The sequence below is a fragment of the Pelophylax lessonae genome, assembly GCF_965119305.1.
Source record: "Pelophylax lessonae genome assembly, chromosome: 8".
Lineage (NCBI taxonomy): Eukaryota > Metazoa > Chordata > Amphibia > Anura > Ranidae > Pelophylax > Pelophylax lessonae.
The window spans coordinates 143,739,399-143,766,688 of record NC_138775.1 but is presented as its reverse complement, the minus strand read 5'-3'; the positions used below and the strand labels follow the sequence as shown (position 1 = coordinate 143,766,688).

Sequence of the window (27,290 nt, the reverse complement as noted above, 5' to 3'; positions counted from 1 at the left end):
GGCTGCTTTTGCTCCCAGAACTCAGTTGATTTCAGGGAAGCAGAATCAAAACCAGATCATGGTCTGTGTACAGAGTTCTGTGTGTTTGTAAACACAGAACTCTGTGCTGCGATTGGCCACAGCCAATCAACAGGTGTACAACCATAATCATTGGCTGTAACCTGCTGACAAGCCTGTGTGGTGTCTAAGCACAGCACGGTTCAGCAGAGAGTAGGTGCATGTGTGCTGCTAAACTAGTAAGTACACTGCAACGGATGGGTATGTCACAGCCCCTGGCATTGCTGCCTGCTTGCAGTAAATCTACTGTGAGCGGACAGCAATTGGTTAAAGTCCTATTTTTATCTGTAGGCTTTTCTAGGTATTTTGATTTTGGGATGGTGCCCATACACATAGGAAATTACCTTTAGGCTCAAATTCAATATTTCTGATCTTGCTATAAATCCGAGAAAAGGATGCCTGATGCCGAGAAGCCCATAAAGCACTAAACGACTTGGTCCAGTGCACTTTGAAAAGTGAAACCTTGCCTTTGAGGTCATAGTCTTGATTGAGTTGATGAATCCACCTGGCAGTAAAGGAACGTGAAGTGGGTTGTCCCCTATGGGGACCTTCAGGAATAGTGAAATGTTAAGTGTCAAAGGGAGCTGAAGGAACATTGCATACAATATTCAGACAATGAAAATAAATCTCCTTAGAATGATGGTAGAACAATGTCCTGGTTAGGGTGAAAGAAAGAAACCACTTTGGGTAGAAGAGAAAAAAAAAAAAAAAAAAAAAAAAACAACCTATGTGTTGCACAAACTTTTTCAAAGGTTAAAGCCGCCAACTCAAGATCATCTCAAAGAGATGGTGGCAAGAAAAGGCACCACTGCAAATAATGGTAGACAGAGGAAAGTCCTCAATAGTTTGAAAGGGCAGAATTTGAAGAACAGGCAGAATCACACAGATTCCATGGAGTCACTGGGAAACTTACAGGAGGGAATTTGAGCGACACCCTGTACAAAGGCCTTCACTAGGGAGGGAGCGACAGGATATCTCTGAAAAAGAACCGCTAAGGCTGAGATCTGACCCTTTATGTTACTCAAGGCCCAAGTTGATCCAGACCAGAATGGAGAACAGACAGGATTCATCCCACAGAAAACTTACTAGGATGAAATTCCAGATGCAAATGGTAGACTTTGTGAAAAGTCAATTTTCCTATTTAAGAGTGCAGGAATAACAAAATCAGACAGGCCCCTTTCCCTCACCACCTGGTCTTCAACAGCTAGGCCCTTAGTCTGGCTGAGTGGACATACTCCAAGTAGTCTTCAGGGACAGGGTTGCACCAGTACTTGTAAAGCACACGGCAGCGAACACAAACATTACACAAAGTTTGTAGGGTCTAATGCAGTGTCCAGTGCTCTGAGGGTACATTACAGGCTGGCGTCGCTTATTCTTCACAGCCCCTTACAGGTAAAGTCTTCAGGGCTATGCCAAGGATCAGCCAATCTGTAAAGCTGCAATGGCTCTGCAGCAATGGAAGAATCTTCATCCTCAAGCACTTTTTGTTGTCAAATTGCACTAGTTTTTGCACTTTGTACACTTAGTCACTTTTTCATATTTTCTAAGCACCTTACCAGCTAGCACTTACTGGAATGTGATATTTAGTTTTAAATAGCTCAGTACCTTATTTTGTAATATTTTTCTATTACTTTGCAGTGGTAAGCACAGTTGGTATAGCTGCTGTGTCGCACATTATATTATTTAATAGTTTGCGATGATGCACAATGGAAGAATCTTGTTAGAAAAAAAAAAAAAAAGGAGGAGATATTCATTCTCCTAGGATGCTAGTAAAATTAACCTGAGGGAAGCTGGAGTGGGAGAGGTTTTAATGGACTGGCCTTCTGGCCTTACAGCTGTGTCTGCCACTGTCCATCCTCCTGAAGAGGAGCAGCATAACCCAATGTACCTGAATACTCCATACTGTGTCCCTTAACCCTTTCATAGCCATGGATGCAAGGCATATGAACCTACAGAACCGTTTGCAACTGGCCAGGTCAGGTCAGTGACCATGAAATTACACTACTGTGCAAAAGTTTTAGGCAGGTTTGAAATAATGCTCCAAATTAAAATTGCTTTTAGAAACTGAAGTATTTTTATCACTTAACATGGAAAGTAAATGAACAGAAGGGAAATCAAAACCAAATCAATATTTGGTGTGACCACCCTTTGCCTTCAAAGCAGCATCAATTCTAGGTACACTTACACATAGTTTTTTCAAGGAACTCGGCAGGTAGGTTGGAGAACTAACCACATATTGTGGTGCACTGCATTTTTGAAAATTATATATGCACCTTTTAGAGAAATTTATGTGCGTTGGGCAGCCCATTCAAATGAATGGGCTTCCCTAATGCAACGCATGTTAGTCCTTTCAATACTTTAACCACTTTACCACCGGAGGATTTTCCTGCTAAAAGACCAGGGGGTTTTTTGCGATTTTTTACTGCGTGACTTTAACGGACAATTGCGCGGTCGTGCGACGCTGTACCTAAACGAATTTCACGTCCTTTTTTTCCCCCCACAAACAGAGCTTTCTTTTGGTGGTATTTGATCACCTGTGCGATTTTTTGATCACGCGCTATAAACAAAAAAAAGCGTAATTTTTGCAAAAATAACAATATTTTTCACTTTTTTTTTTATATGAAATTCCCCCCCCAAAAAAATGTAAAAAAAATCAAAATTTTTTAACATTTTCGGCCAATTTGTTTTACGCTACCTATGTTTGGTAGGAAAAAAAAAAAAAAAAAAAAGCATATTTTGATTGGTTTGCGCAAAAAAGTTATCGCGTTTACTAACAAAGGGAAAGATTGTCATTTTTGGTGTTTTTTTTTTTTTTTTTTTTTTAACGAGTAATGGCGGCGATCTGCGATTTTTTTTGCGGTACTGCGACATTGCGGCGGACAGATCGGACCCTTGACTGACATTTTTGACACTTTTGGGGGTTCCAGTGACATTACTGCAGTAATCAGTGCTATATATATGCACTGTTACTGCAAAAATGACACTGGCAGGGAAGGGGTTAACTGTATTGGACAGGGAGGGGTTAAGTGTGTCCTAGGGGCGTGCTTTTAACTGTAGTGGGACATTGCTATTGGTGTAAAAACAAAGATCAACGGTTCTACATAGTAGAACCGTCTGATCTTAATTTTTACACAGGGAGAACTGACAGGCGGCTTGTTTACATAAGCCGCTCTGTCTTTCTCCCGCTGTACCGGCGATCGTAGTGTGACCGGCGGACATCGGGTCCGCCAGTCACACTACCGCACTCCTCCGTGAACGAGCCGAGGCGGGCGGGCGCGCGCTCGCCCACTATTGGCTCTAGAAGGAGTGACAGGCGAGCGACGTAGACCTACGTCACTCTGCCTGGCCGGGGCCGACTGCCGCAGTAAATATACTGTGCGCAGTCGGCAAGTGGTTAAGGAAATGTATAGTTTTGGGTTTTTTTTTTTTTTTTTTTTTTTACATACTCTGAAAGCTGTAAGTGAAAAGAGGAAAAAACTTACTCTAAATATAGTTGGGCAAAAAAGTATTTAGTCAGCCAATAATTGAGCAAGTTCTCCCACTTAAAAAGATGAGAGAGAGGCCTGTAATTTTCATCATAGGTACACTTCAACTATGAGAGATAGAATGGGGGAAAATAATCCAGGAAAACACATTGTAGGATTTCTAATGAATTAATCAGTAAATTCCTCTGTAAAATAAGTAAGTACGGTATTTGGTCACCTACAAACAAGCAAGATTTCTGGCTCTCACAGACCTGCGACTTCTTCTTTAAAGCCCCGTACACACGCATCGATTGTCGGCCGACCGTCCGGCCGTCTTTTGTCCGGTGCGGTCGTGTAGTTTGAAAAGTGCTAAAGACTGCACACGAATTTTGTCGACCAACAACAACCGACTGCAGAAGTGATGTCATGTGATGGTTAACTTTCCGTGTGTTTTTTCTTCTCCGAGCATGCCCAGTCTTGCTCATCTGCTTTTTGTCGGCCGAAATCTGTACTGACTGATGAACAATCGGCCGTTCTTTGTTGGCCTACAAAAATTTTATAGCCTGCACACCAGATTTAGTTCGGCCGAAAAGTCTCAGTCGGTTGTCGGAAGCATCATACTAACAAGCCGACAATCGGCCGATCGGACATTGGCCGAATATTTACGGCCGACAATCGGTACGTGTGTAAGAGGCTCCTCTGTCCTCCACTCGTTACCTGTATTAATGGCACCCGTTTGAACTTGTTATCAGTATAAAAAAAAGACACCTGTCCACAACCTCAAACAGTCACACTCCAAACTCCACTATGGCCAAGACCAAAGCGCTGTCGAAGGACACCAGAAACAAAAACTGTAGACCTGCACCAGGCTGGGAAGAATGAATCTGCAATAGGCAAGCAGCTTTGTGTGAAGAAATCAACTGTGGGAGCAATTATTAGAAAATGGAAGACCTACAAGACAACTGATAATCTCCCTCGATCTGGGGCTCCACGCATGATCTCACCCTGTGCGGTCAAAATGATCAAAAGAACGGTGAGCAAAAATCCCAGAACCACACGGGGGGACCTAGTGAATGACCTGCAGAGAGCTGGGACCAAACAAAGGCTACCATCAGTAACACACTACGCCGCCAGGGACTCAAATCCTGCAGTGCGAGACGTGTCCCCCTGCTTAAGCCAGTACATGTCTGGGCCCTTCTGAAGGTTGCTAGAGTGCATTTGGATGATCCAGAAGGGGATTGGGAGAATGTCATATGGTCAGATGAAACCAAAGTAGAACTGTTTGGTAAAAACTCAACTCGTCGTGTTTAGAGGAGAAAGCATGCCGAGTTGCATTCAAAGAACATCATACAAACTGTGAAGCATGGGGGTGGAAACATCATGCTTTGGGGCTGTTTTTCTGCAAAGGGACCAGAACGACTGATCCGTGCAAAGGAAAGAATGAATGGGGCCATGTATCGCAAGATTTTGAGAGAAAACCTCCTTCCATCAGGAAGGGCATTGAACATGAAACATGGCTGGGTCTTTTAGCATGACAATGATCCCAAACACACCGCCCGGGCAACGAAGGAGTGGCTTTGTAAGAAGCATTTCAAGGTCCTGGAGTGGCCTAGCCAGTCTCCAGATCTCAACCCCATAGAAAACCTATGGAGGGAGTTGAAAGTCTGTGTTGCCCAGCGACAGCCCCAAAACATCACTGCTCCAGAGGAGATCTGCATGGAGGAATGGGCCAAAATACCAGCAACAGTGTGTGAAAACCTTGTGAAGACTTACAGAAAACGTTTGACCTCTCATTGCCAACAAGGGGGATTATAACAAAGTATTGAGAGGAACTTTTGTTATTGACCAAATACTTATTTTCCACCATAATTTGCAAATAAATTCTTAAGAATCAGACAATGTGATTTTCTGGATTTTCTCTCTCATTTTGTCTCTCATAGTTGAAGTATACCTATGATGAAAATTACAGGTCTCTCTCATTATTTTAAGTGGGAGAACTTGCACAATTGGTGGCTGACTAAATACTTTTTTGCCCAACTGTATCTAGGAGGTTATCACTTCGTAAAACAGCACAATGTAAAATTTACAAACATTTGTCATTCATTACAGTTTTAGCTTTAGTAGAATGTAGAAAGAAATTCCTAAGGTATGTTTTTGTGTCCGCCAATAATGATTTCAGCCTATTTGACAAAAATTACACTGTGATAAACATTTGCACAACTATCGTGGGACCTAAATAAAATCAGTAGCACTTTTGGGTTTATTCTACAGGTCCTGTGCTTTTATAAAATGTATGGTTTATGGGGGGGGGGTATTAAACTCTGGAAACCAAGGGAAAAAAAAAAAAAAAAAAATGGCAAAAATGGCCAACTGAGTTTAAAGCTGCATTTGCACATGAGCGTTTAAAATAGAATAGTGAGCAGAATCGCCGCGATTTCGAAATGCCCAGGTGTGAATGACAAATTGCTCAAAGCACTTTTAAGATGCCTCTCATTTGAAAAGCACCTAAAAGACGTGGTGCGGGTCTGGCGCAATAAATCCCACAGGAAACTCCATCTCGTGAAGCTTGTCGCCTCAAAAAAAAAAAAAATAAAATTGTGGAGCACGATTAATCGCACGACAACCGAGGCATAACCACACTGCTTTTTTAGGCGTCATTTAAATAAAGGGCATCCGAAATGCGCATTGTTATTCACACCTGGGCCTTTTTAAAACCGCTAGCAGAAATGCGACGATTCTGCCCACTATTCAAAAACACCCATGAATGAATGCAGTCTAAAAGGGGAGCACAGGGCCTGGGAAAAAAAAAAAGGGTTAATGTACAAGAAAGAAAAAATATATTCTATTATAAAGAAAAAAAAAAAAAACAAACAATGTAGAATAATTGATATCTTTTCTCAAATATAAAATTGTTGGGAAGGCCAGGTTTACCTAATCTGCCATACATGTGTAAAGAGGAAAGGATCAGCACTACTCCAGTCCAGGTAAACGATAAAGAACGGCCTCAGCCTACATGTCTCCACCAAACCATGTACGCTGATGCATTTCGCCCCGCCTAATGAGTAAGCCCTGGTGGGCAATGCAAAATGCATCAGCCTGTATGGTTCCGTGAAAACATGTGGGCTAAGGCCGCTCTTTATTTTTTATTCACCTGGGCTGGTCAGAAGTAGAAGCGATCCTTTCCTCTTTCAATTTAAAACCCCCCTGGATTGGTATTAGGACAAGCCTGCGCCCCATGCTCTGGGACAAGGAGTTTTGCCTTCATCTCTACTTTGAGCGGCGTCATAAGAAATAAAATAGGTTTTTGTTTTCTTTGATGTGTAACCCAGTTTACTTGGGAACATGCTAGGTTTCTTTTTTTACTGTATTTGTGTGTAAGTAGCAGCAGTTGATAAGTTTAAGTTGAAACCTGAGCGCAGGGGTTTATTTTATAGCAATACGCTGTTTGGCAATTTATTCGCCTTACAAGAGTACTTTCTTTCATTTTCTTTAAAGTTAAATTGCAGTCACAGGAAAAAAAAAAAAAAAAACTTTTAATTTGTTTTTCTGAAAGCAAAGGCTCTGTAGAATAAAATTGGGCAGTTGCAATTTTTTATGTTGCACGATATATTTGCACAACTGTTAATCAAAAACAGGAAAAAAACACCCTTAAATGAAATTTAGTGCAAAAAATCCTAATTTGTAAAGCATGAACATGGGGTTACATCCAGTGGTGTATTTTAGTTTTGTGCTGCCCTAGGCAAAACTAAAATTGGGGCGCCCCCTCCTATGTAAATGTGCCCCACTCCTTGCTTTTGAATAGATGCGACTCCCTCCAATATTGAAAGACTACAAGTCCCAGCCTGAACCCTTGAGATCTCATGAGAAAGAAAGAAAGAAAGAAAGAAAGAAAGAAAGAAAGAAAGAAAGAAAGAAAGAAAGAAAGAAAGAAAGAAAGAAAGAAAGAAAGAAAGAAAGAAAGAAAGAAAGAAAGAAAGAAAGAAAGAAAGAAAGAAAGAAAGAAAGAAAGAAAGAAAGAAAGAAAGAAAGAAAGAAAGAAAGAAAGAAAGAAAGAAAGAAAGAAAGAAAGAAAGAAAGAGAGAAAGAGAGAGAGAGAGAGGGTAGGTGATAGAGAGGAGGTGAGAGAGGCAGCTCTAGCAACTAGTGGCCAATAGAGTCTAAGGTGGAGGGGACTTTGACGCCCCCCTGCAAAGTGCTGCCCTAGGCCTGGGCCTTGTTGGCCTAGGCCAAAATACAGCACTGGTTACATCAAGTAAATAGACACAACCCTTTATATAATCCTGACAGTATGTTTGCCAGGACAGATTTTTGGGTGTCTGAGCTCAAGAATGAGACCGGAAAGTCTTACATCCTCAACATTCTGCCTGACGATTCTGCTAGGTGAATAAAAATAATTTGGAGGGAGGTAAGACTACACGATAACAACAATACAGGAAAATAAAGATTCAGATTATCGACAAAATGGCTGTTAGTACAGATGTTTTATTTTACCAGCTGCACACCGAGTGAGCTGTGACAGGTAAATGATAGAGGCAGCTGCTCCTCCTGTGATTTTCAGTTTGCAAACACACTTAACAGATAATAAGCAATTATAAAACCAGTGTACCTGCCAGAGAAAACATGGGAATATGGCTATTTATAGTTTTGTGGCACTCCATGAATGTTCGTTTATTACAAAGCTTACAGAAGAAGTTCCAGGAGATTTAAATAAAAAAAAAATAAAAAAAACTGGAAAGTCAATATAGCTTACAGTTACATTTGCATGCAAACGCTTGGCCTACCTTGACCAAATAACTTTGTTTTTTGTACGTGAAAAAAGGCTAAACAACCTTTGCATATGATAGCAGTGCACGTCCCTACTTGTGACTGTGCATAGGCACTGACATGCCTGAAGCCTCATAACTTTATATGTCTGCAGTGAGATCATCTGAGGCACTGCTGCCTCCGACTGCTTAATATTTGGAAATGTAATTCCTCCCTGTGCTGTGCACTGTTCACAGGGATTGCTGATCTAATAGTCCTTTGTCCTCAGCAATCCTGCCTTACACATACTACCGGCTGTCTTACCCTTTGCAAACAAGCCCTGAAGCAAGCACGCACAAGTGCCTCTATAGCAAGTGGCTTGCTATGGGGGCATTCTGAGAGTGCTGGTGGGGGACCGAAGAGGATTGGGGCTGCTCTGTGCAAAACCAATGCACAGAGCAGACAAGTATAACATGTTTGAAATTTTTATTTTTTTATTTGTTAGGTTTACCTTTAATATCACTTTAAAGTGTCATTAGTATGTACTTGCTTATTTTTTGGTGGAACATAAGAATTTCATTATTCCATTAAGGGATTGTATTAAAATATGAAAAGATTTTGCGTCACTCTTTGGTTTCTATTGTATGAACGAATAGATCCCCTGTATGTGCAAAAAAAAATAGTAGATAGACCTAGTTGAGCATTATGTGTTTTTACCTCTGTTTAACCCACTTCCCAGCCAAGGACGCACTCATACATTCTTGGGTTTCAGTAGTTCTACCGGGATGATGCCTGCACCTACAGGCATCATCCCCATACCAATATTTTCAGCCGACAATTCTGCAGAAGGCAGGCGTGATCTGAGTGGCTAATTATCCACTCTATCACTTCTGCGGGTGGCGGACGGGGTTCCCCCATCCCATCGTGGAGGTCAGGAGCGATGCAGTCGGCGGCAATGGCTGCCAGGAACAGAGAGCGGAAATGACATCATTCCCCTCTGTCTGTAACCCTGGAAACCGGGAGAGAAGGGTATTTGTCACTTACGGTTCCGCCCCTTTGTGTACCAGCGGCCAGAGAAGCAGCCGATCAGACCGATTTCGGCTGCATGGGGGGACAGACGAGAGATTTGGGGTCTAATAGATCCCAAATCTCTCCATAAAGAGGACCTGTCATAACCCATGCGATCACAAGAGATGTTCATCCCTTGTGATAGCAATAAAGTTTTTACAAAAAAAAAAAATTTTGTATAAAAGAAATTTAAAGCGCCACCGTCCCACAGTGCTCACGCACAAATGCGAACACATACGTTACTCCCGCACGCATATGTAAACGGTGATCGCATAACACATGAGGTATTGTCACGAACGCCAGAGCGAGAGCAACAATTCCAGCATCAGACCACCTGTGCCACTCTAAACTGGTAACCTGTAAAGGCATTTAAAGCGTCGCCTATAGAGAATTTTAAGCACCGTAGTTTGCCGCCATTACACGGGCGGACGCAATTTTAAAGGGTAACCTGTTAGGTATCGATTTACTTGACGCAACATCTTTCACATTATACCAAAAAAAAAAAAAAAAATGGACTATGTTTTTTTTTTTTTATTTATTCATGAATGTTTTTTCTTCCAAGAAAACAGTGTTTGAAAAACTGCTGCACAAATACAGTGTGACATAAAAAATTGCAACACACACCAGTTTTTTCTATAGGGTCTCTGCTAAAACAAACATATATAATGTTTGGGGGTTTAAAGTAATTTTCTAGCAAAAAAAGAAAAACAAAGTAGATTTTCACATGTAGGAGCGAAATGTCAGAATAGGCCAAGGAAGGAGGTGGTTAATTATGTCAGATTTACTGTCAATAAACATTATATTTTTATACCTACAGAGGTTGCAGAGACTAAAATTTTAATTTGACTAGGGTGCAAAAACTTTAGCATATGATAAATGAACAAAAAAAAACAAAAAAAAAAAAAAAACGTCAATTTAATATTTTTTTTGTTATGAGGAGTGCAGAATCTAGATGATCCAAGGAAACAATGATGCGATTTATGCGCTTAATTAAGTCAGCCACTGAATCTCAAGTGACTGCTTCTCCAATTTAACATGTTCAGCAGATACAATTATCTGGGGAAATGACACGTCTTATGAAGTCTACAGTGGGATCAATTACAAAGTGTACAAACAAAATATACAAAAATATGCCAAACTACAAACGCAACATTCAAACATCCTCATCCGGATGGTCTCCACCATCCTACTGTTCTTACAGCGTTTCAACACAATAGAAGTTGGTGCTGCATGTAAAAAGTGACATTAGGCAGCATTGGACACAGCAGTTTTCTTTCCAACAACAAAGCAATACGGTACTCTGTTTAGAGAAAGCAGGAGATTTACTTCAACATTATTGTAGCGTATTAATGAACGTTTAAAAATACTTCGGACTGATGTAGCCATGGGGCACATAATTGGTACAAAGAATTCTACGTCAGCACATTATACTACGGGCAATAAAGCCTTACCTCCGGAACCACCTCTGTTAATTTGCAGACCATCTCCATTCCACCCAACTTCCAGTGTCCATCTTCACTCACAAACAAAGAGGAAAGACACACATTGTTATGGGAGACCTTTCCCTGCAATAAAAACAATAAGACTTGCAAATAACACAGAATGATCTTTTAGCAGTATCTTAAAAACTCAAATTAATAATCCCTTCGTGCCTAAGGGTAAAACAAATCTTAATGCCTAAGCCCATATTTGCAACTTTAATATGGGTTAATAAAACCGTACATAGCATCACAACTGAATTGTGCATCTGGGTGGATCATACTGCTTTTTTTTCCAGAACAAAATCAGGCTTAAAAAAGAAAAAAAAAAAAAAAAAAAGTTTTAAATTTACCAGTATATATTTCTTTCCATTACCATAACCTACCACCAAAGAACATCCCAAAATAAATTCTACTGCTTCGGACAATTGCAGCAATAACACATGTGTATGTTACTAGCTGTTTCTCCCCCCCCCCCCCCCCAAAAAAAAAAAAACATTACAGTGCACATTTTACTTTTTATTTTTATCCTACCTAAAACTCAGACAAACGAATTTAAAAAAAAAATAAATAAACAAAAATAAAATCCTGTCCAGAAAAAATACTGACCCTGACCTAGATCAAACCTTTATCAACTTGTTTTAAACATTTATTTTTCCCCTTCTTTCCTTGCACACTTTTTTTTTTTTTTTTAAATTATCTCTGCAAGGACACAGCAAAGATACAATGTATCTCTCTCGTTCATTCATAGACACAGAAAACAGAGGGGTGGGCTTCACAGTGACTGACCAAACATAGGCTTTTAAAGCCATCAGGTGACCCGGAATCGGGCACTCTGGGACCCGATCGTCAGAACTGGGCTCCGGGGCCTCTCTGCTCTGGGAGGGCGCCACAGCACAAAGGGAGATACACAAATATGCAGCTCCACCCAAAAAAAGCCCAGTCCAGTGGGGCCACATATTTGTGTACTGTCTGTGTTAAGGGGTTAAAAGGTAAAATAAGGGCAAAACACTTAAAAGTCTACTATAGCAAAATGTATTGTTTTTGGTAATCTGAGGCATGTTTATAAAGCAGTGAAGGTCTCATTCACCAATTATTCACTGCAATTTAAAAACACATGCACCAAGAAGATCTACCTGCAGTAAATAATTGGCAAGTTACTTTCACTGCTTTATAAACATACCCCCAAATGTAATTAATACATGTAATGGTATTCAATTTTCTTTTTAACATACATTTATTTATATTGTTCTTCAACTTTATATGCGGGCCAAAGTTACCAGGAAAAAAGGGACAGATACAGGAGCTGAGACAAAGACAAACAATATAAAACTGCCAGGGGAGCTACCAGTCAGTTTTTATTCATATGGTTTAAAGCTTTTTAACCACGTGCCGACCTGGTGTGTATATATGAAGCCTATGGACAGGTGGGCTTTAATGCGCTCCCAGCACAGTAATGAATGGCTACAGAAAAGCTCCTGATGCAAACTTGATGATTGCTAACCACAGCAGTCACATGATCAAAATGTCCGCCTCCGTATCCCGACATTTAGATCCACTTAAAGGGCCAGGAGACAGTGGCAGAAAGTGGTTAACAAAAAAAAAAAGTTGCAACTGCTTAAAGTGTCAGCTAAGGCTGGGCTTTAACTTTTTTTGGGAAACCAAAAAATAGAAAAAAAAAAATTCCCGGCTCAACTTACCACCTTTTTGTTTTTGTTGTTCGGCCCCTACTTAAAAAAGGCAATTTAGAACTAAATGTCTATTTAAGACTAACCTAGCCCCACAGTGACAATGCAATTTTATTATAAAATAACGGACCCCCTGAAACTGCTAAAAATAAAAAAAATTGCCTTTAGCAGCAGCAGCTGACAATGTTGTTGATCACCTACTTCCAGCTCTAGTTAGAGTAGATCCACACTAGCGCGACTTGTCAGCCTGACAAGTCGCGCTCCCTCGCGGTCCATTGACCGCCACAGGACCCGTTCTAATAGGAGCGACACAAGTCGCTCCGACTTACAAAAAGGGTCCTGTACTTCCATTATGTGAAGTCCATGCAAGTCGCTCCGAATTCGTGGTGCATGGCAATGCACAAGTCGGCCCCGAAGTAGTACAGAGTCGTGTCGCCTTCGTGTGAACCGACTCTAAGGCCCCGTTCAGACAGGGGGCGACACGACTTGGTGGGGCGACCTGTGAAGTCGCGGTGCACAGCGTGCAGCGCGACTTGCACGGACTTCATATCACTGAAGTCAATGCAAGTCGCCCCAAAGTAGTACAGGACTCTTTTTCCAAGTCGGAGCGACTTGTGTCGCTCCTATTAGAACGGGTCCTGTACTATTCAATGGCGAGCGACCCACCGTGACTTGTCAGGCGACCAAGTCGCCTGACAAGTCGCGCTAGTGTGAATGGACCCTAAACGTGATTGAATAGTCTCGTTTGTTATTTAAAAAAAAATAAAAATAAAAACAACATGTTATGCTCTGTGCAGTGGATTTGCACAGAGTGGCCTGAATCCCCCTTTTCTCGGGTTCTTCTTCGCTGCTCCAGGCCCCTCCCTGCCTCCTGTTGAATGCCCCCACTGCAGTCTACTATGGGGGCACCACAGGCCAAACTGCAGCTCTGTGTGTCCATTGTTTGACCCTGCCCCCTCTCTCTCCTGATTGGCTTACTGACTTTTATTGACAGCAGTGGGAACTAATGGCACTGCTGCTGTCTCAGCCAATCAGGAGAGAGCGAGTCGCGGATGGCTGAGGGACTCGTGGACATCACAGGATAAAGAGGGGGCTCAGGTAAGTATTAGGAGGTGCCAAGGGGGGCTGCAGCCCACAGAAAGCTTCTATCCCAATGCATAGACTGCATTAGGATAAAAAAAACTTCTGACCTTACAACCCCTTTGAGGTGCTTCAATCATCCAGTGCCCCTGGCTTCTCCCTTCCCACCACCAGCTGTCAGTGACTATAGGTACATAGGGAATAGAATATCAAGATGAAGGGCTGGGGGGGGGGGGGGGGGGGGTCGGTAAACACGACTCCTTCGCTTCCTGAATGAACACAGTGTGGTCCATACCAATCGTTCCTGTGTTCCCTGTAAACCGAAGCATAGCAACTAGGTTTATAATGCTTTCAGTTTGTGAACGCACAGGAAGGCTCTGTACAGAGCATGTGGAGGCAGCCTATATTACTCTACGAGGACACAGCTGCAGATCCAAAATGTGACAGACATTCATGTATGGGTAAGCAGTGCCAAATGGGCACTGTCTCCATATGGGGCCATACAACTGCACGTTTGTCAAACTTGTCCACTTTTGCTACAAGAGAAACAGTGTCTAGGGGTGCGGCCAGGGGTGTACACATGCCACAGCAGGAATTATATCATCTTTCAATTAATGGGGCCGTGCTGCAACCAAGAAATCGAAAGATCTCAGAGTGATGTCAAAAGCACCATGCAGTTGCCAATGAAAGCCCATCAATATAAGCACTAAGTGCCGGTTTACACTATAGCGTGTGCAGCGATCGCATGTAATATCGGAGCGCACTGCTCCTTCATTACATGCGATCGGATGTGCAGTGCAAATTCAGCCATACACTTTGTATGACTAAATTCGCACTGCATCCGCACAAAACTCGCACATGACCCTTTTTTTCAGCCGCACAGTGGTTCACACTTGTGCGATCCGATCCTGTGCGAACTGTCAGATCGCACTCCGATATGCGATCAAACTGAGGGTGTCGTTAACATTTAATTGACACCCCCTGCGTATCGCATATGGCAGTGTGAACTGTCAGGGGTGCGTTTGCGATGCGGGAACAGGCTGCAAATTCGCAGCCTTCCCGCATCGCACAAGTGTGACTCGGCACTGAGTGTTGAAAATGAAATTAGAAATAAAAAGGGTTTTACCAAAACATTAGTAAAAGAAACAAAAAAAAAAAAAAGAAAAACAAATAGGAGATGTTTACCCGGTCATGTAGAAATACCAGAGCTTGCAAAATGTCATAGATTCCTGCACAAATTTCATCACTTGTTAGTTTCTCAAGAAGCATTTCCAAGGGCTGCACCCTCTCTGTTACAAGGTAGATCCCATCTTCCTCCACAGTACACAACAAGAAACGGAGCAGACATGGATGACGTAAGGTTTTTAAATGCTAAAAAACACACAAGATAAAATATTAATAGAACAAGGTTTAAAATAAATAACAAAAAAAAAAAAAAAAAGCTCACAACTAAAGGCATGCCTTCATGAAAAGGCACTAGCAAAACAGAAAATGCAGATAATACACACACACACACCTACATAAACATGTTCATGTGTTTTTTGTACCTGGCTGAAAAAAGCAATCCATCCTTTCAAAAGTAGGTCTTGTGATCAAAAATGACTTTCAGGTCATGTCAGTTATCTTATTTTCCCTTTCTTGAAGGCTCCATTCACACCTGAGCGTATTGTTTTCAGGCGTTTTTTTGGGCATTTTTGCCATTTGGAGGCAGGCATTTACATCTAACAAAAACGCTTGTAATCTACCAAAAAATAAGCTCATGTACTTTTTTGAGCTTCAGATGTTTTGCTTCAGGTGACAAAATACTCATATGTGAGCAGGGGCCATGTAAATGATTGGGATTTTGTTTGTTGAGGGTTTTGAGACTTCAGAGATGAGCGTTTTACGAGCTGAAAAACACTCAAGTGTGAACAGGGACTAACGCACTGAAGTCATACAGTTATCACCAACCTTCTGCCAGCCTGCTGATTGGACAGTGAAAACGCATAACCACACTGATGAAGTAGTCAGTTTATTTTCTCCTCTTATCAGCATAAAACCTGCGCTCTTGCAGCGCAGGGGCACTTTGGGACAGTAACATTGTCAGTCTGGGGGGGTGGGGGAGGGGAGCATTAGATGTAATAGCAGACTTCGATACAAACACAAATTGAAGCCAAACTCCAGCTCACACTGCAGTTACACTGCAGTTGGGGATAAAGGTTTTCCATGAATAGAAGCAGATTATTCTAAGTAGCCATGTGAGTGGTAAATGGTTTGTCTCAACACTTTAACTGCTACACTTGCAGGAGAACGGATCCTGTTGAAAAATAAGACTTACTGGCTGGATCCCCAGCTGAAAATAAAAAAGGAAAGAAAGCCTAAAAACGAATGCAGCCACCACAATGAAGAATTGGTAAGCTGCAATATAATAAAAGTTTGCGTCTAATACCACTTTGAGTAAATAAAAAAAAAAAAAAAAAAAGGCAAAAAAATGTTTTTCAGTGAGAAAGAAATCCCTCCAAAGCAAAGGAATCCCGGGGTGTCACCAGGGTAACCAGAGCTGGAAGATTTCTCCTTTATTACTGTTTGTGTCAATTGAGACTTTCATTTAGAGTCGGTTCACACTGGGGCGGCATGACTCTGTCCTACTTCGGGGGCGACTTGTGCATTCCCATGCACCACGACTTCGGAGCGACTTGCAGGGACTTCACATAATGGAAGTCTATGCAAGTCGCTCCGAGGTCGCCCCGAAGTAGTATAGGACCCTTTTTCTAAGTCGGAGCGACTTGTGTCCCTCCTATTAGAACGGGTCCTGTAGCGGTCAATGGACCGCAACTTGTCAGGCTGACAAGTCGCACTAGTGTGGATCGACTCCACTTTCACTTTTGAGAACGGTAAGCAGGACAATTAGAGAGGGTGAATAACCCTAACGGGGGCACAGACAGCGGTAAAAATAAATAAATAATATATATGATAGATAGAGATGTATAGATATATATATATATATAATGGTGATCTGACAAATTGAGTTATGACAGGTACCTGCCAAAGTCTGCTGTGGACTGCCATCACTCAGCTGGTACAGGCTCGGGAGAGATCCAAACTTTAATATTGGGATCCACCCAGATGCCTGGAGCGGCAGTTGGCTCGGTCACTCAGTAAGCTGCCGAGAGCTGAGCCAGCAGCTCCCACCCCCTCCACAGTCCAGCGCTCCAGTTGAGTGGTGGAGGGGCAGAGTAGAGAGCCGGTGACTGGCAGTCACTGGTTGTCTGATAACTGAGGACCCAGATCTGAGCAATCAGCGGTCTTTATGAGTCAGTTCTCAGTCTTAGAGATATCTAGGTGGATGCAGCATCTGTGTCCCTAGCCAAGTATGTGTGAGTTTTATTTATTTTTATTTCAATTTAAGTCCATATTTTTCTTTTAAACTATGCAAAGTTACAGTGACTCAAAACTCTCCTTCTGCATTCTGTTTTTTAAATGTATTGTATGGGTTTTTCTGAAAAGACTGCCATTACCGGGAGGAAGCATGAATGATCTATGCTCCATGTACAAATGCTGATGTACTGTTTAACTTCTTGAGGTTTTTTTTTTATCCCTTGCCCTGATAGCAAAGTAGAAAAAAAAGTACAGTCACCTGGGAAAAAGACTCAAAGTTCATTTCTGCTGTTGATAATTATCACAGCACAAATCCACAAAAATGATGCCCTCCTCCTGGCAGACAGAAGACAAGGGGGGGGGGGGTATAGGCTTACAGTGCACAGGCAGCTATGCAAATAACACCTGAGCTGAAACATGCTGGCGGTTTTAATAAAAGGTGCAACACAACACAAGAGCTAGGGATCCAAAACAAAGTTTTTCCTGCTGAGCTGAAATATGCCTGGTACATTCAAATGTGTATGTGGTGCTAAAGAAAACAACTCGCCTCCCAGGTGTCTATGGCAATAATGCCCTGGTTACAGCAGCTCAATCCCAGAGCACTTGGCTTTTCACCTAAATATCGAACCACCAAGCTCAAAAACAAACAAGATTTGAAAAGTAGTTCCTGATATAAACACCCTGTACTGGGAGTACACTATAACCATCCGTTGTTTCTCTATTTTCTTCCCAAAGGTCAGTTCACATGTTTGCACTCCATTTTTGGCTGGCATTAGCAGATATTATATGAGGTGCCTAAGGAGGAAAGCACAGTGCTTAGGCAGCATTTTCAGGAGATTATCACTAGGTAAAATAAGTATATATTTTTTTTTTTAAAAAACCTTTTATTGTGCATCAACTGCAGTGACAGTGTTTACATGAATGAAGAGCGTCCTGTGTGCTGGTGGCTGCTGTGTTCACTGAAATATTCTATTCTCTGCCCCAGGATACCCTGCAGCTATAATCTTCTGGTGCTGCTGGAGTTAATACGAGTGGCTGCCCCTTTCACAGGCACTCCTGAAAAGTGGAAACTGTGCCGACTATGCAGGCCCACCCTCCTCCTCCATTCATAGAAGATGTACTATCAGTTTGCACAGTAGGTCTATCCTCTGCTTTTTGTTGTAGGTACAGATAGTACATCTTGAGGGGGGGGGGGGGCAGAGAGGGTCATGCTTTCTGTGTCAATGGATGCAGCAGCGGGGCTTGGCTGCAAGCATGCATGAGTGCCCCAATAGGTAGCGGCTTCCCATGGGGGCAATAGACAGAGGGGAGGGGCCAGGAGCACCAGCGGGGGACCTGAAAAGACGGGGGTTCATGGCCGCTCTGTGCAATTCCATTGCACAGAGCAGGTAAGTATAGATATGTTTGTTTTTTATTTTTTTTAATGTACCTGTACACAATCACTTTCAGCTTTTATTATTTCACCTTTACCAAAAGGCAGACTATGCTATCCCATACGTATGGAGCAGCATAGTGTGCTAAACCAAGCTTCCAGTTAGATTTCCTTATCAGTTCAAGGAATGTAGGCCAAAACCACATTTAAAAGAAACCTTCCTAAAATCTTCTACAGCCTGTGATGGATCTGTCCCCAGTAATTGAAGGAAGCTGCAGCCATTGGGACCAGCATCCCTCTAGTGCTATGGGAGGGAGAACAATCCTGTTCTTTCAGCAACATTTGAATAGTCTGCTTTTCCATGTTGCCAATAATAAGCTGAGCGTCTGCGACAGAGGAAAGTACATGTTGTCCACGGGTGGCCCAAAAGAAAAGGACAGTATTTCCTCCCAGGCAATAGGGGGCGCTGGTGCCAATGGCTGCTTCCTCCCTACAGTAACTGGTGACAGAGCCATCACCGCCTGTAAAAGATTTTAGGAAATCTTTTTTAATGAAGTTTTTGCCTACATTTTTTGAACTTAAAGGAAGTCCTGACACAGGAAAGGAGGTTTAAGCCGGCCGTAGATGGAGCAATTTTCTTTCCTGCAACTAAACCGCTCTATTCCCCCATCAACAGTCAGTGTTGCTAAAGGAATCCATCCCATGGAGCCATTGTTGTCGATAGTACACAGCTCTTATGAAGTACAGTCATACACAGCTCTTATGAAGTACAGTCAATATTGAATAGTGCACCCCTCTTTTAACAAGAAAAAAAATCCTGCCAGCATTTCTCCAAAATATTGTGTACATTTCCTATTGCCCACTATAGCAGCAAACTACCACGGGCACTAGACATACCTTTCATGCCATCAGAGTCAGACTTAACAGAGTGACCAACAGAGCACCAAATACAATTGTCTAAGCATCACATCAGGAAGGTAGCAAAGTAAAAGAGTTGCGCAGGACACCTTCATGAGGCATCACATGTCTGACGAAGGGGCCCTGCGTGACTCCGAAACATTGCACCTATTTTAATGTGATTCTTTTGCAATAAAGTTTCCTTGGACTTCTGTGCAAGATCCTTGGTGTGCTGGTGAATATATGTTTGTATCCATTATAGTTCAAGTAATGCTCCAAATACAGGCATTTCATTTTCTTTTGCTTGGATATGGAGCACAGTTGATCTTGGTGTGGCCATACCTATTACAATCTGATTGTACAATCTCAGTTGCAGCTACCAAAACTATAATAGAAAGACAAAAGCTATACAATCCAATCAATTTCTATTCAATTGCATAGTGGTTAGTAGATCTAAATCAGATAGTAGAGTGTGTGGCCAGCTGTTTCCCTTATTGGGCTACCAAAGCCTGGATGTCCCTACTCTTCTGTGACTAGGGGGACAAATGACCTCTTCTCAGAAGTGACAGGCTGCCCCTTGATTGGCCAGTCATTTCTGTCACTATGACAGCTCCAGTAATGTCCCATCCTCATACCTTAGCGGCCTTATCCACCTTCTCCTGGTTATCCAGCTGATAGACGAAGACTGAAGCCAGGCGTCCATCCTGGAGCAGAGCCGGGTATATGGTGAGTCCTGAAGGCTGGCTCCACGGCGGGTCCTGGAGGGTGAATCCCCTCAGAGAGCTGCTCTCCGATCCCATGATCCTGCAGCCGTAAGCAGGAATGGCCGCCCTGATCCCCGCCAACTGAGCGGATAGACGGACCCTTCCCTGGAATCAGATCACAGCAACAAGAACCCGGTGCCGGACACTCCGCACAGCCGGCTCTACCTACCACTGCCTTCCCCCTCCTAGGAGAGCTCACTACTCAGCATACTTCCCGGGTCACCCCGCCAGGCCCCGCACACACCGCTCTCATCCTGCCCAGCTTACTACAGCACAACCGAGCTTTCCTATTCCTGTCCGCACACCGAACACCCGTCACATCACTACACTGGTCACCCGGATATCAACCCTGACAGTCACACTGTGTACACCCGCCTCCTACTAACCCGGAACTACCTGTCTGTCTATCACTGGAGGCCACACCGCCCCGTACCGCCCACTAGAGCACCGCACCGCCCTATAATACCACTAGTCCTATAGACTGTACCGCCCACTAGAGACCGCACCGCCCTGTAATACCACATAGACCCTGTACCGCCCCCTAGATACCGCACCGCCCTGTAATACCACCTAGAGACTGTACCGCCCACTAGAGACTGTACCGCCCACTAGAGACAGCACGGCCCTGTAATACCACATAGAGACTGTACCGCCCACTAGAGACCGCACCGCCCTGTAATACCACCTAGAGACTGAACCGCCCACTAGAGCACCGTACCGCTCCGCCCTGTAATACCACCTAGAGACTGTACCGCCCACTAGAGACCGCACCGCCCTGTAATACCACATAGAGACTGTACCGCCCACTAGAGACCGCACCGCCCTGTAATACCACATAGAGACTATACCGCCCACTAGAGCACCACACCGCCCTATAATACCACTATTCCTATAGACCAGGGATCCTCAAACTACGGCCCTCCAGCTGTTGCAGAACTACACATCCCATGAGGCATTGGAAAACTCTGAAATTCATAGACATAACGAGGCATGATGGGAATTGTAGTTCCTGAACAACTGGAGGGCCATAGTTTGAAGACCCCTGCTATAGACTGTACCGCCCACTAGAGACCGCACCGCCCTGTAATACCACCAGACTGTACCGCCCACTAGAGTCCGTACCGCCCTGTAATACCACCTAGAGACTGTACCGCCCACTAGAGACCGCTCCGCCCTGTAATACCACCTAGAGACTGTACCGCCCACTAGAGACCGCTCCGCCCTGTAATACCACCTAGAGTCTGTACCGCCCACTAGAGACCGCACCGCCCTGTAATACCACATAGAGACTGTACCGCCCACTAGAGACCGCACCGCCCTGTAATACCACATAGAGACTGTACTGCCCACTAGAGACTGTACCACCCACTAGAGACAGCACCGTCCTGTAATACCACCTAGAAGAGACTGTACCATCCACTAGAGACCGTACCGCCCTGTAATACCTAGAGACTGTACCGCCCACTAGAGAGCGCACCTCCCTGTAATACCACATAGAGACTGTACCGCCCACTAGAGACCGCACCGCCCTGTAATACCACATAGAGACTGTACTGCCCACTAGAGACTGTACCACCCACTAGAGACAGCACCGTCCTGTAATACCACCTAGAAGAGACTGTACCATCCACTAGAGACCGTACCGCCCTGTAATACATAGAGACTGTACCGCCCACTAGGGCACCGCACCGCTCTTTAATACAACCTAGAGACTGTACCGCCCACTAGAGACCGCACCGCCCTGTAATACCACATAGAGACTGTACCGCCCACTCGAGTCCGCTTCACCCTGTAATACCACATAGAGACTGTACCGCCCACTAGAGCACCACACCGCCCTATAATACCACTATTCCTATAGACCAGGGATCCTCAAACTACGGCCCTCCAGCTGTTGCAGAACTACACATCCCATGAGGCATTGGAAAACTCTGAAATTCATAGACACGATGAGGCATGATGGGAATTGTAGTTCCTGAACAACTGGAGGGCCATAGTTTGAAGACCCCTGCTATTGACTGTACCGCCCACTAGAGACCGCACCGCCCTGTAATACCACCAGACTGTACCGCCAAATAGAGACCGCACTGCCCTGTAATACCACCAGACTGTACCGCCCACTAGAGTCCGTACCGCCCTGTAATACCACCTAGAGACTGTACCGCCCACTAGAGACTGTACCGCCCTGTAATACTACATAGAGACTGTACCGCCCACTAGAGACTGTACCGCCCTGTAATACCACCTAGAAGAGACTGTACCATCCACTAGAGACCGTACCGCCCTGTAATACCTAGAGACTGTACCGCCCACTAGAGAGCGCACCTCCCTGTAATACCACATAGAGACTGTACCGCCCACTAGAGACCGCACCGCCCTGTAATACCATAGAGAGACTGTACCACCCACTAGAGACCGTACCGCCCTGTAATACCTAGAGACTGTACCGCCCACTAGAGAGCGCACCTCCCTGTAATACCACATAGAGACTGTACTGCCCACTAGAGACAGCACCGCCCTGTAATACCACCTAGAAGAGACTGTACCATCCACTAGAGATCATACCGCCTGCACCGCCCACTAGAGATTATACCGCCCTGTAATACCACCTAGTCCTAGACCAGGGATCCTCAAACTACTGCCCTCCAGCTGTTGTGGAACTACACATCCCATGAGGCAATGTAAAACTCTGACATTCACAGACTTGACTAGGCATGATGGGAATTGTAGTTCCTGAACAACTGGAGGGCCAAAGTTTGAAGACATCTGTCCTAGACTGTATAGCACACTGAAGGACGCACCGCCCTGTATCGCCCACTAGAGGTCGCATTACCCTTTACTTGCCACTAGAGGCTGTACTGTCCAATGGAGAGCAGCCGCCGTGGTCTATTTAACCTGTTATGTATTATGAAAGCACAATGCTCTGCAAAACTCATGGAAAACTCATGATCTTTCAAGTGTAAAGCGTTTCTATGTTAAAAAATAAAATCATATATTAGTTTTCACATTGTATTTCAATCATATCTAGCCTCCTCCTATTAATCGGATTGATCTTGACATTTGTAAACATGTGAAGAACTCCACACATTTAGACCCCGTTCACACTGGGGTGACGCCAAGTCAATGCAGGTCGCTCCAGGTCGCCCCAAAGAAGCTCCGGACCCTTTTTCTAAGTCGGAGCGACTTGTGTCGCTCCTATTAGAACGGGTCCACAGCTTCTCTATGCCAGGCGACCTACGGCGACCTGTCAGGCGACCAGGTCGCCTGACAGGTCACCCCAGTGTGAACGGGGTCTTACTTACTAATTGTGTGACACAATATCACTATATCCTGTGAGTAGTGTCACACATTTCACAGAGCCTGCTTTCTGAAATACAGATGAGTTGGGAGGAGGAGTTCCAGGAGGCAGAGTCAGTGCACTAATCACCACTTGCTGACAGCCAGTGTTAATTTCGTCTACTAAATTAACACAATTTTAGTAGACTAAAATACGACTAAAACGAAAACAATTCAGATGACTAAAATACGACTAAAACTAAAATGGCATTTTAGTCATAAGACTAAAACTAAATAAAAAATTGCAAAAAAGGACCGAGTGCTAAGAGATAACTTATAACTCAATCACCCAGCGCTTAATAATAAATGCGGCAATATCTCATGTGCATATAGACCAAAAGGAATTAAAGTCTTAAAAAGCAGCTGCCTAAAAGAAAATGACATATAAAACAGGTGTGCACCAATAAATTGATAAACACAAGCAGCGCTATACAACTGTAAAAAACAAATAAGAAATCATACAGCTCTACGTGAATAAAGCTCTCCCTATACGTAAATTGTGAAAAAAGATAGGGTGTCAGAGTCCAGTGTGACAAAAGTCCATCACCAAAAAAATGACTGATTTGAGGATACCGCAGCCGTGAGCTTTGCTATTGAGTGCTGAGTCCGGTGACAATCTATGGGAGAACATCACTGACTACGGGCTTGTTGTACAGAGAAATCTGGTAAGAGCATAACCTTGGGGATTAGCACGCGGTGAGGTGGAGGCATATTACCAGCAACTGCTATATATCTTGGTTGGCTGTTTCCTTCTCATGACCCCATTGGAAGCATTTTTGGTGATGGACTTTTGTCACACTGGACTCTGACACCCTATCTTTTTTCACAATTTACGTATAGGGAGAGCTTTATTCACGTAGAGCTGTATGATTTGTTATTTGTTTTTTACAGTTGTACAGTGGGTACGGAAAGTATTCAGACCCCCTTAAATTTTTCACTCTTTGTTATATTGCAGCCATTTGCTAAAACCATTTAATTTCATTCTTCTTCCTCATGAATGTACACATAGTATCCCATACTGACAGAAAAACACAGAATTGTTGACATTGTTGCAGATTTATTAAAAAAGAAAAACTGAAATATCACATGGTCCTAAGTATTCAGACCCTTTGCTCAGTATTTAGTAGAAGCCCCCTTTTGATCTAATACAGCCAGGAGTCTTTTTGGGAAAGATGCAACAAGTCTTTCACACCTGGATTTGGGGATCCTCTGCCATTCCTCCTTGCAGATCCTCTCCAGTTCTGTCAGGTTGGATGGTAAACGTTGGTGGACAGCCATTTTTAGGTCTCTCCAGAGATGCTCAATTGGGTTTAAGTCAGGGCTCTGGCTGGGCCATTCAAGAACAGTCACGGAGTTGTTGTGAAGCCACTCCTTCGTTATTTTAGCTGTGTGCTTAGGGTCATTGTCTTGTTGGAAGGTAAACCTTCGGCCCAGTCTGAGGTCCAGAGCACTCTGGAGAAGGGTTTTGTCCAGGATATCCCTGTACTTGGCCGCATTCATCTTTCTCTCGATTGCAACCAGTCGTCCTGTCCCTGCAGCTGAAAAACACCCCCACAGCATGATGCTGCCACCACCATGCTTCACTGTTGGGACTGTATTGGACAGGTGATGAGCAGTGCCTGGTTTTCTCCACACATACCGCTTAGAATTAAGGCCAAAAAGTTATATTTTGGTCTCATCAGACCAGAGAATCTTATTTCTCACCATCTTGGAGTCCTTCAAGTGTTTTTTTAGCAAACTCCATGCGGCTTTCATGTGTCTTACACTGAGGAGAGGCTTCCGTCGGGCCACTCTGCCATAAAGCCCCGACTGGTGGAGGGCTGCAGTCATGGTTGACTTTCTACAACTTTCTCCCATCTCCTGACTGCATCTCTGGAGCTCAGCCACAGTGATCTTTGGGTTCTTCTTTACCTCTCTCACCAAGGCTCTTCTCCACCGATAGCTCAGTTTGGCCGGATGGCCAGCTCTAGGAAGGGTTCTGGTCGTCCCAAACGTCTTCCATTTGAGGATTATGGAGGCCACTGTGCTCTTAGGAACCTTAAGTGCAGCAGAAATCTTTTTGTAACCTTGGCCAGATCTGTGCCTTGCTACAATTCTGTCTCTGAGGTCTTCAGGCAGTTCCTTTGACCTCATGATTCTCATTTGCTCTGACATGCATTGTGATCTGGAAGGTCTTATATAAACAGGTGTGTGGCTTTCCTAATCAAGTCCAATCAGTATAATCAAACACAGCTGGACTCAAATGAAGGTGTAGAACCATCTCAAGGATGATCAGAAGAAATGGAAAGCACCTGAGTTAAATATATGAGTGTCACAGCAAAGGGTCTGAATACTTAGGACCATGTGATATTTCAGTTTTTCTTTTTTAATAAATCTGCAACAATGTCAACAATTCTGTGTTTTTCTGTCAGTATGGGGTGCTATGTGTACATTCATGAGGAAGAAGAATGAACTTAAATGATTTTAGCAAATGGCTGCAATATAACAAAGAGTGAAAAATTTAAGGGGGTCTGAATACTTTCCGTACCCACTGTATAGCGCTGCTTGTGTTTATCAATTTATTGGTGCGCACCTGTTTTATAAATAAAAAATTGACATCATCAAAATTAACACTCCTCTGCTGGCCATTTCTATATCGGCAACACAATTCCATCCAGATCATGTAATAATAGCACATTAAAGTTTAAACATGTATTGCACCACCGCATACGCATAAGTAAGGAGCATCTACTAAGCTGCTGAAAACTAAACAATTAGGAAAAAGGCTTTTCTTACATTTTTCCCTAATATTTAATGTTGGTAATATATTCAGGTAATATGTGCAATGACATTACAGCTAATGGAGTTTACAGCAGTGTTAATTTCGTCGACGAAAACGTTTTAGTCACCGGCATTTTTCAACTGACGAAAACGAAACGACTCATCACACGGCACTGGCACCCGGCCACCACCACATCCAGAGCAGAGTGCCCACTGTGAGTTAACAGCCAGGCCAGCTATTACTGCCTCCCTGAGTCCCCTCAGACCACTCACCAGTCACCACTGGCATCCGATTCCGCCATCCATCCAGGACTGTGTGCGTGCATATAGGCCGCCAAGGCCCGCCCGGCCCATCCTGTTCAAAGACTTCAGTTTAGAGTCAGACCAGAGACCACCCTTAAACCTGAGACCCCCATCCAGCACTCTGAGCAGCACTGTGTGCACTCACTGCACTGACTGCAGGCAGCAGCATTACAGGCCTCCTCTCTGACCTGACCATGACCATTTAGATGACTAAAATGAGTTTTAGTCGACTAAAATGTACTGGAGTTTTAGTCGACTAAATACGACTAAAACTAAAACACTTGCAGAAGACTAAAATGGGACTAAAACTAAAATGCCATTTTAGTCCTAAGACTAAAACTAAATTGAAATTTGCTGCCAAAATTAACACTGCTGACACTATGGGATATATAGTCCTTAGAAATTGAAAGCAGCGAAAAGGCTGCAAAGCATGCTGGGAATGCAGGAAGTTGTGGAAAGAGATGGCCAGCAGACAGGCAGAACTTTTAAATAAGCTTATATTATATTGAGAAAAATATCAATATGCTTTGACCATAGAACTCCTTTAACTACTTGCCTACTGGGCACTTTTACCCCCTTCCTGTCCAGGCCAATTTTCAGCTTTCAGCACTGTCGCACTTTGAATGACAATTGCGTGGCCATGCTACATTGTACCCATATTACATTTTTATCGTTTTTTTCCACACAGAGCTTTCTTTTGGTGGTATTTAATCACCACTGTTTTTTTTTTATTTCTTGCCTAAAGAAAATTAAAAAGACTGAAAATTTTGAAAAAAAAAAGTTTTCTTAGTTTCTGTTATAAATTTTGTAAATAAGTAATATTTCTCCTTCACTGATGTGTCCTGATGAGGCAGCACTGATGAGCATTGATGAGGCAGCACTAAAGGGCACTAGTTAGGCAGAACTGATGAGGATGTATTAAT

The 27,290-nt window shown here is 43.4% G+C and overlaps 1 protein-coding gene across 1 annotated transcript in view; it reads right to left on the bottom strand.

The window, feature by feature from the left end:
- SCYL3 (SCY1 like pseudokinase 3) overlaps positions 1-20,318 on the bottom strand; it is a 93,527-nt gene extending 73,209 nt beyond the window's left edge. Inside the window, exons 1-3 of the mRNA XM_082265120.1 lie at positions 19,840-20,318; positions 14,764-14,949; positions 10,784-10,897 (exon numbers count right to left, since the gene is read on the bottom strand). Of these exons, the coding sequence (XP_082121246.1) occupies positions 10,784-10,897; positions 14,764-14,949; positions 19,840-20,004 (465 nt within the window). The 5' untranslated portion in view covers positions 20,005-20,318. The remainder of the gene's footprint in view (positions 1-10,783; positions 10,898-14,763; positions 14,950-19,839) is intronic.
- Between the last annotated feature and the right edge of the window lie 6,972 nt (positions 20,319-27,290).